Genomic DNA, 10,157 nt, shown 5'->3' with positions numbered 1-10,157 from the left:
TATATAGTCTTCTGTGTGTAATACCCTCAGATCCTGGAAGAGGCATCAGATTCCCTGCAGCTGGAGTTACAGGTGATTATGAGCTGTGCTAAGTGGGTGCTGGGCACTGAATTCTGGTCCTCTGTGAAAGCAGCATGCACTCCTGACCCTGAGCCCCTCTCCAGCCCTTGTTCTTCTCATTTAATACTGTATCAAGCATGTTACCAAGTCCAGCTACAAAAAGGAAGGCTGCTTCAGGCTGAATTTCTTGGCTCATACTATAATCCAACATTCAGAAAGCTGAAGCAGGAGGATGATGGAATTGGAGGCCAGCCTGGGCTACAAGGTGAGGCCCTGTCTCATAAAAAAATGAAGCAAGTCTAGACCATAATACCCAAGGGTTTGCTTGCTTCTTGAGAGTCTAGGCATCTAGATTTGGTTCTTACAAGTGATCCTTTTCATGAAGATTTGCTTCTCCGCAGGCATTCCAGCCTTCTTCCACTCCCAGTAACATAGTAACTAGGACAGAGGTCTGAACAAATTTCAAACTTTTGAAACATTGACATTGGCACAGAATGTTTGGCAGTAGAATTAGAACCCCTTGAAGCACCCCCTCATAAGCCTAAACTGCTGCTCAGCCTCTGTCCATCCTGCCGAGTTCTGTCTAAAATCTACCTTCTCTGCCTACATGGCTATGTGGGAAAAGCTCGTCCTGTGGGCACTGGCTTAATAATACTTAGTAAAATAAACATATAGATACAAAGTGACCCACTATGGGGCCCAAGGGGATTGCCTAAAGGGGATCCTTCCAGTAGTCAGAATTCTATTTTTCTTTTTGTTTTTTATAAAGTATATTGCATTTATTTATATGGTATTTGTGTATATGTGTGTGTATACGTGTATGGGTGTGTGCACACATACCACAACATGTGGGGGGTCAGAAGACAAACCGCAGGAGTCAGTTCTCTCCTCCTGCTACATGGGTCTTGGGGATCAAACTCAGCTCATCATAGTGAGACCCTAACTCAAGCAAACAAAGATTTATTTGGAATTTTTTCTGATAGTGGTGGTATGACAATACTACATCAGTGGTTGTCATTGTTTGGGCTACACAGGGTGTCACTGTGTAACCCTAGCTGTCCTGAAACCTACCATGTAGAGCAGGCTGGCCTGGAACTCACTGAGAACCACCCGCCTCAGCCTCCCAAGCGCTGGGATTAAAGGCGTGTGTTTAAACACCTGGTTTTTGCTTGCTGTCGTGTGTGTGTGTGTGTGTGTGAGAGAGAGAGAGAGAGAGAGAGAGAGAGAGAGAGAGAGAGAGAGAGAGAGAGAGAGAGAAGGTCTCACTGTATAACCTAGGCTGGCTTTGAACTCCTGGTAATCCCCTGTCTCAGCCTTCCAACTACTGTTTACAGGTGAGAATTACCTGTATCTTGCTGTAGGCTCTCTTTTCTGTGACTCTGGTGCTTTGGCTGTGGTTAACTTCCTTCCCAGTCACCCCTGTGGCATTTCTCTGCCTGGTCATTGGCCATTTCTGAGTGATCAATTAGACGGTCCTGGGGATTTTCCCAAGAGGGTTTCTGGGAAGGCGGAGTGGTATCTCTCACCAGACTCATAGTGGGGTGGATGGATCTCCAGTGCCCTGCACTGCCCATCTGGGAAGACCTGGCAGGGCTCTTTCCCCTGGACCCTGCCCGTAGAGACAACCTGATAGAACTTCTTGGCCCCACCTCACAGCTGAAGCGATAAACTTTAATCACGTGTCCTCATGTCTCACCATCTCTCAGTCTTGAAGAAGGGAAGGCAGGAGGACTACGGGGATTCCTACCACAGATGCCCTGTTCTTTTTGTGACTTTACGGCACAGCTTCAGCTGCATGCCTTTCTTTCCCCAGGCCTGCTGCAGGATCAGGGCACCGCAGGTCCTCCTGCAGCATCCCTGCTGCAGGGTCCTTGTGGCTGAGCCTCAGGGACACCTGAGTGCCCACTGTTCCCCCAGGATAGGACCTTTCTGTTCCCCAGGGATTTGTGAAGCCCCTCGAAGGTCTCTGACTCTGGTCCTGCTTCCTTTCTGTTGCTGTGATGCAGACTGACCAGGAGCAGTTTGGAGAGGAAAGGGTTTATTTGACTGACACTTCCAGGTCACACTCCATCACTGAGGGAAATCAGACAGAAACCTGGAGACAGGACCCACGGGAGAATACTGATTGCCAGCCTGCTTCCTGGCTCTCATCTGACCATGCTCAGCCTCTTACAATAGCCCAAGCCTCCTGCCAGACCACAGTGGGCTGAGCCTCCCATATCAATTAGTAGTCAGGGCAATGGTCCACAGGATATACCACAGGTCAATCTGACCTGAGCAGTTCCTCAATTGAGGTTCCATTTTCTTTTTCTTTTCTTTTTCTTTTTAGTTTTTCAAGACAGGGTTTCTCTGTGTAGCCCTGACTGTCCTGGAACTCAACTCTGTAGACCAGGTTGGCCTCTAATGCAAAGATCCACCTGCTTCTACCTCCCAAGAGCTGGGATTAAAGGCGAGCACCACCACCATCTGCAAGGTTCTCTCTTCTTTTTTTTTTTTTTTTTTTTTCCGAGACAGGGTTTCTCTGTGGCTTTTGTAGCCTGTCCTGGAACTCTCTCTGTAGACCAGGCTGGTCTCGAACTCACAGAGATTCGCCTGCCTCTGCCTCCCAAGAGCTGGGATTAAAGGCAAGCACCACCACCATCTGGCAAGGTTCTCTCTTCTTAAGTGACTCTAGGTTGTATTTAGTTGATAATACAACCAGCACGGCTCCTGAGAGAAGATGAAGCTCCTGAAAGAGACAGATGAAGACCATTGCACGGCTCCTGGGTCCAGTGGGCCCCGGGGTGATCATCAGCACCTTGTAGACCTTAAGGAACTTGGCAGAGGTTTTGTAGAAAGTTTTTGAGTTTATAGGGATCTCCTGTCTTCACAGCCCTGCAGACGTCAAGTGCACGGGAGAAAGACTCCTCCAGTGTCTCCGTCCAAGAGGCCAAAGCCTCATTGCAGGTGAGAAGAACCTGGTCATTTGGGTTGGGTTAGTGGGACAATGGCAAGGGGGAGCCACATGGAGCTCCAAAGCGGCCAAAATGATGCCAGTAGGTTAAGGGGGACTAGGGTGCTTGTTTTTTATATATCCTGACCAAATGGTTGGTTGAGGGGACTTGGCATGCTATCAGGGTTGCCCTCCTTTTGTATGGCATCACCTGTTTTGTGGGGTTTGGACGGTAATTTATTTCATTATTATTTTATGTGTAAGTTTTTGCCTATATGTGTGTCTTTTTTTTTTTTTTTTTTTTTTTTTTTNTTTTTTTTTTTTTTTTTTTTTTTTTTTTTTTTTTTTTTTTTTTTTTTTTTTTGGTTTTTCGAAACTAGGTTTCTCTGTAGCTTTGGTGCTTGTCCTGGAACTAGCTCTTGTAGACCAGGCTGGCCTTGAACTCACAGAGATCCGCCTGCCTCTGCCTCCCAAGTGCTGAGATTAAAGGCATGCGCCACCGCCGCCCGGCTGTGTTGGGATGTTTTATCACATAGCAGCAGAAATGAAAGACTATCAGAAGGATCTTGGGGATGGCATCATGAGGGTTCAGGAATGGCAGTGTCCTGAAAGCAGATGTTCAGAAAGACTTCTCAGAGGGATGGGGTCTAAGCCCGGAAGATGCTTAGGATCCTTCAGTAAAGGGAAGCCCTCAGCAGCATCAAGCTACCTGCTCAAAAGCATAGAGGAAGGGAAGAAAAGAAGGTGTCTAAGGAAGTCCAGGATTCCAGAGTTGTAGGAAGGCCAGGGGTGAGCAAGGGCCATAGGGAGGGACCGAGCCTAGGAGTATAGGAAGAGGTTGGCCTCTGTCACAAAGGGAATGGCTGAGAAGATCTCTGTCAGGGGAAAAGTACAGAGAACGTGCCCTGAGACTGGGGGTACGGTGTGATGCTGAGCCCCTGCACAGACAGAAGTGGAGGATGAGAACCACATAGAGCACAGCATGGCTGAGCTTTGAATGTAGGTTGACTTTGGTCTGAGATAACCATGACGTCATCCCAAGAGTGTAGGGACAGTAGTAACTCTTCTCACTACTGTGGTCAAATATGTGACAAGAAACAACTTAGGGAAGGAAGAGTTCACAATGGGTCGTGGTTTGAGTCATTCCATCATGGTGGGAAGGTGTGGCAGCCGGTCATGTTGCACCCACGGTCAGGAAGCAGAGAAGCGATGAGCCGTGATGCTCAGCTCGCTCTGTTCTTTTTATTCAGTCCAGGACCCCAGCCTATGGCATGGTGCCACCCAGACCTCAGTGAACCCGATCTAGAAACATTCTCACAGGCATCCATCTCTTGGATGATTCTAGATCCTGTCAAGTTATCAGTTAAGCATCCCAAGAGCCATGAAAGGCTATACAGTGAGAGGTGGGGCTGGGATGTTTCAAATCCCAGTAGCTGTGGGTTCAACCTGCTCTGCTGGGCGGTGTATGATACAGGCCAGAAGCACACTGAAGGGCCCCAGTCCTTCCCTTTTAACTGATGTAAAGAGAATCACCTTGACAAGTCAAGCTCTTTGCTTCCTGCTCCCTCCTCCAGAACTCCTGTGCAATGCTGGCCTCATCACAGGAGGCCATTCAAGCCCAGATGAACAAGGTGGAAGGGTCCATCCTTAGCCAGCTCTATAAGAACCACATCCAGGTGGGTGCAGAATCCTGGCTGGCCTTATCCTTGGTGCTGTGGGGAGGTCATGGGTAGACAAACATAGAGGACAGGCCTCAATCCTGAACCACACCCCTCACAAAGAGCCCAGCAGCAAGAGGGGCCTCAATTCATACCAAGAGAGGCACACAGATGGTGGAGCACACAGATCTATGGGTTCAGAGGGAACTTGGGGCAACCAGCAAACCTGACGCAAGATAGCGCGTCAGCCTACTGAACCACACTGTGTGCCCAGAAGACACAGGCCTCCAAAAGGGCCCCTGGGGGGATGAGAGAAATGCAGCCTTGGCTGTGAAAGGGAGATCACGCCAGACCAGTGCAGTGAGCCGCTGGCAGGATGGGGAGGGGGGCAGGGGAGACCCACGTCCCTCACTGCCTGCTGATTGACGGGGTCCCTCTGTGTTCTTCTCAAGGACTATGGGAGCCCTGGCCCGTTCTGGGAGCAAGAGCTTGAGAGTTTGCACCATGTTATTGAGATGAAGAATGAGCGAATCCATGAGCTGGAGAAGCAGCTTCTTCTGCTAGAGATGCTGGTCAGTGCTGGGCAGGCAGCACGCTGCCACTTTCTGGACATTTCCAGTTCCGGCTTACCCCACACCCCGCCCCTCACCCCCCAACCCACTCCTGACAGCTTGTCTCTGCTGTTCCTGCCAGGAGTCTGGTCTGGGTCAGGCAGCAGCTCCTTGTCACCTGACTCCTGTCTTTTCTTGGGCCCTTGGGTTGCTGTAACTAGGGCAGCACTGGGGCCCCAGCAACCCCTGCTCCTCAGAAGGAGTGGCAGCTGTTACACTGCAGGCAGGGGCTGAGGAAGGAGGTGAGGCCCATAGGTCAGGCAGGCAGAGGAGGCTAGCCTCATCAACGGTAGAGCTGGGGAACTGAGATCTTTCAAAGACCCAGGGCCTCAGAACCCTGGAACAATGCAGAATTGGTTTCTTTGGGATTTTATTAGATTGATTGATTTTGTGTACATATGGGTGGGCGTGTGCATGGCACGCATGCAGAAGAGGGCAGATGACAGTTTGCAAGAGTAAGTTCTCTCCTTTCACCATGCGGGTTGCTAGGATTGAATGCAGGTTGTCCAGCATGGCAGAAAACGCCTTTTACACCCTGAGCCATTTTTCAACCTTTTTTTTTGTTTGTTTAAGATTTATGTGTGTGAATGTTTTGCCTACATGCATACATGTGCACCACATGTATGCAGTACCCACAGGGGCCCAGAGAGGGTGTTGGATTCCCTGCAAGAGTTACAGACAGTTATAAGAAGTCTTGAGGTGGCACTGGGAATCAAACCTGGGTCCTTGGCATGAGCAGCCAGTGCTCTTAAGCACTGAGCCATCTCCCCAGGCCCTGCTGAGCCAGCCTTACCAGCACTGGTTTTGTTTTTTACACTCTCCAATAGCAAAGGTCGAGTCAACAATTCCACCTTAACTCTGGCCTTGTTTCCAGTTGGCAGCTTGCTCCATAAAGTGAAGGGCTAGCTAGAAAGAAGCAGTGTCGGGGGAGAGGCGAGGGTACCCACTGTGCCGAGTGAGTGAAACAGCTTTCCACGCTCCTTCTCGGTTTGTTTCAGAAAGAAAAAAATCTAATATTAGCCCTGAAAAACACCACCCTGCGGCAGGAGGTTGAGGACCTTCAGTTCCAAGCTGGGAACAGGCTGACCGTGTCAAGGTAGCCACCATCCCCTTTCTCCCACTCCCAACCTTCTGCCAGAACTTCCAGCTGGGCGGGACCCGGAAGAGCCTGGGGACTGGATGGACAAGTGGGCCCAGGTCCTGTCTTGGGAACATGACTCCTCTTTCCTTGGGAGTCAGGAAGTCCAGTTTCTCAACCAGAGAAAGAGGAAACAGGAAACAGTCCACCTGAGCAGGCATGCGTGGAATGAATCGGTCCTGAAGCTTTGTAAGTGAGCGCTGATGTCCCATGACATGGGCAGTTGAATACGTGACCTAGTCTCTGGTGGGATCCTGCTCTGGATCCTAAGAGCTAGGTCCTGTTATCCCCTTTTGCTTATGAGGAAACTGAAACACAAACTCCATGTCACCTAAGGTGACCCAGTGAGGTGTGAGGCTCGGCCTGGGGCCACCCAGAGCTCCACCTGTGGGGATTTGGCACTTGGTCAACAACTAGAACACCCCTTACATACAGGCAGTAAGGAGGGGAGTGATGGGGGGAACACCTTGGGAAAGTTGGTGTCACACCCCCTCCCCACATGCTTGCCTCAGGAATGATCCCTGAGGGAATGGTTGGTTCAGGCTCCCTGCTCTTGTCGGTACCACAGGCAGTTCCAGAAAGATCTACTTCAGGACCTGGAGAAGGAGTCACAAAACGGCCACTGCTGCAGCAGACGGAGGAGCCACTGAACCGTCTGAGTCCTTGGGGCCTGTGCCTCCTCCATCTTACCCTGCCTTCTGCTGCACCTCAGAGGCCTCTATCCTCATCATATAGACACAGGCCCTGGACCCACCGTGGCTCCCAGACTCACCACTCCCTCCAAGGTCTGTGGAGAAGTGGGCAAGACTCCATTCTTCTCCCAGGGCGGACTAGGTGGGCAGGAGCAGATGTGTATAGGTAACAACACTGGTGGCGGAGGTTTGGCCACCAGCATCACCCAAGAAGTGCCTTCCCTTAGTTGGCCCAGAGAACAAGCAAGTACAGTTACAGCCCCCATCCGGTACTTATGAGGGCATCCAAGACTTCTCCCATGGCAGCTGGCGCCACTTTGACCATCTGACAAAGGGGACAGTCCCCGCTCCCCGATCATCAGCTTTACAGGCAACTCACGGACCCATCCAAGGTCTTCTAACCACACCCGTAATTCTCACTCGGAGAAAAACTGTGAAAGACACCTGGTCCGAGGAAAAGGAATACAGTATTGTTTTTGTTGAGATGGGGTCTCGCCACGTAGCCTAACTTTGAACTCAAAACCGCCGCGCCTCAGCCTCCTGCGCTCTGGGAACAAACGGTGCATGCGCCGCCACACCCAGCGGGAAGAAGAGCTGAATTTGCTGCCGTGCTCAGCATTGTGAATGTTTTTAAGCATGTGCAGCTGAGGTCTTAATGTGAAAATTAAATCTTTTTGTTAAAAATAAAACTTTGTTTTCACGTTCTTCTCAGTAAGGATGTATTTCATTCTGCGTTGTCCGCTGCGGTGGTGAAACTCGCTGACAAAAGCAACCGAAGGGAGGAAGGGCTGATTGCGACCCAGGGTCCCAGGGTCCCAAGGGGATAGCGTTCATCATCATAGTGGCAGGAGCATGAGGTCTGCCTGTCACGTGATGTCATCAGTCAGGAAGGAGAGCAAGGCTATTAAGCCTGAAGGCCCACCCTCAGCAACATACTTCCTCCAGCAAGGACGTGACCTGGAAGTTCTAAAACAGTCCCAAACAGGGCCACCACCTTGGGACCATGTGTTCCAATCATGTGAACCTATGGGGGACATGTCATATTCAAATCATGTTTGTCAGGACATGCTAATCCTCTTACATGCTATGTTCTTGGAAAGTGTGTCTCACAGTTTCTTCAGTGTAGGGCAGTGGTTCTCAACCTGTGGGCCTTGGGGTCATATATCAGATATCCTGCATCTCAGCATCAGGAGGGTTGAGAAGCACTGGTGTGGCATATTTAGATAGTTTCACATCCTAAGCCACCCTACAATTCTAATTGAAATACCTTGTATAGCCGTCTTTGAACAGATCATTTTCTTATACTGAATTTGTCAAAAGGGTCACCTCTGGTGGGCTGCAGTAAGGGCCTTATGCACTTTTTAAAAGATGCTTGTTTTCTCTTCTGTGTCTGTGCTCATGCCTCTGGGTGCAGGTGCCTGCAGGGGCTGTTAGCATCCAGGCACACCTTGGCCCTGCCCCTTGGGAACCTGGCACAGTGCATCAGCCCTCTGCGGGTGACAAGCAGGTCCCTGACTGTACACAGGTGCAAAGTTCCCTTTAAGATGCAAGTCCCACCTACTCCCACTGTCTTCCTGCTGCAAGCAGGTCTTTGCCTCTCTCCCTCTCCCTCCCTCCTCTCTCTCTCTCCCCTCCCCTTTACCCTTCTCTTAATAAACTCTACACCCAAGCTCTGTCTGCATGGCATATCTATCTCTCGCCCTTGGCCCTCGCCCACTAAGGTCCCAATTCACAAGATAATCACAACTAATCATAACGGGCCACAACTGGGGGCCAGATCCCCTGGAGCTGGAGCCAGAAATGTGAGTCACTGGACATGGGTGCTGGGAACTGAACTCAGGGCCTTCAGAAGAGCAGCAGGTGCTCTTAATTGCTGAGCCATCTCCCAAGTCTCTTTAGAAAAGAACAACTTCTCTCTCTCTCTCTCTCTCTCTCTCTCTCTCTCTCTCTCTCTCTCTGTGTGTGTGTGTGTGTGTGTGTGTGTGTGTGCTGGTACAGATATATGCATGCCTGTGGAGACTATTGCTGGGAACAGCAGGGGATGAGCAGAGAAACAGCCATGGAGCCATGGCGGCATGGGAGGGAAAAGGCCCTGTAAAAAAGGCCAACCAATATCTCCAGTCCTGACTTCTCCAGGACAGCAAGTCAAGTCCCTTTCCAGAGCCCCCTGCCACGGAGAATGGAGCCATTCAGAGCCCTGCTCAGAAAAGAAACAGGGATGTAGGTCCGAAAGGAGGAACTGGGAGGGAGCATTGGGGTTACAGAAAGGTCATGGGGAGGGGCTAGGACAAAAATAAGTGAGTGTGGCTGTGGGAGGAGGTGAGACTTATGCTGACCGTTACTGCCTCTGCATCAATTTTTTGGGGGGAGGGCTCTGATACCCTTGATGGTTGAGAGCCCACATGTGGGTGCTGGGAATCAAACTTGGGTCCCATGGAAGAGCCCCCAGTGTGCACTTAACTGCTGAGCCATCTCTCCTGCCCCTCTGCATACTTTTTTGAGGGAAGAAAGACTTAACTTTGTTGTTTGTTTTGTTGAGACAGGATCTCATTCAGTCCAAGCTGGCCTCAAGCTCAACTGTGTAGCCCAAAGCAGCCTTCCATTTCCAGTGCTCCTGCCTTAGTCTCCTGAGGGCAGGCATGACAGGTGTGTGCTACTACACCTGACTAACTTTAAAATGTGTGCATGCACCTGAGTGCGCGCATGTTCATGCACTTGAACAGGTGTACTTGCAGGTGCCCCTAGAGGTCAGAAGAGGGCACTGGATCTCCTGAAGCATTCTGCGTCTGTCAACATGGCTGCTGGGAGAAAATTTCAGTCCTTAGGATACAACTGGAAGTGCTGTGAACAGCCCAGCCATCTCTTCAATCCTCCTGACTTCTTCTTTCTTTCTTTCTTTCTTTCTTTCTTTCTTTCTTTCTTTCTTTCTTTCTCTAGTTCTCTCTTTCTTTCTTTTTTTGAAACAGAGTTTCACTATGTAGCTTTGGCTAGTCTAGAAACTCATTCTGTAGACCAGGCTGGCCTCAGACATAATTAAAGTCATGACCACCCCCAAAGTAATTTTTT

General features: G+C 50.2%; 1 protein-coding gene across 3 annotated transcripts in view; it reads left to right on the top strand.

Annotated features, from left to right (window-relative positions):
- Ccdc69 (coiled-coil domain containing 69) overlaps positions 1–7,792 on the top strand; it is a 26,634-nt gene extending 18,842 nt beyond the window's left edge. The window contains exons 3-8 of one of the 3 annotated variants that reach the window (XM_050157772.1): positions 2,933–3,006; positions 4,567–4,668; positions 5,103–5,222; positions 6,260–6,357; positions 6,501–6,588; positions 6,968–7,792. In XM_050157772.1, coding sequence (XP_050013729.1) covers positions 2,933–3,006; positions 4,567–4,668; positions 5,103–5,222; positions 6,260–6,357; positions 6,501–6,552 — 446 coding nt within the window. In that variant the 3' untranslated portion in view covers positions 6,553–6,588; positions 6,968–7,792. Of the gene's footprint in view, positions 1–2,372; positions 2,534–2,932; positions 3,007–4,566; positions 4,669–5,102; positions 5,223–6,259; positions 6,358–6,500; positions 6,589–6,967 lie in introns of those variants that run through there. The other 2 variants (XM_050157774.1, XM_050157771.1) reach the window with 2 other exon arrangements.
- Positions 7,793–10,157: the final 2,365 nt, after the last annotated feature.

This window comes from Alexandromys fortis, unplaced genomic scaffold (genome assembly GCF_014885135.2).
Source record: "Alexandromys fortis isolate MF-2015 unplaced genomic scaffold, M_Fortis_MF-2015_v1.1 scaffold_103, whole genome shotgun sequence".
In the NCBI taxonomy this organism is placed as follows: Eukaryota; Metazoa; Chordata; class Mammalia; order Rodentia; family Cricetidae; genus Alexandromys; species Alexandromys fortis.
The sequence above is the reverse complement of the archived record's forward strand: the minus strand, read 5'-3'. Positions and strand labels throughout refer to the sequence as shown.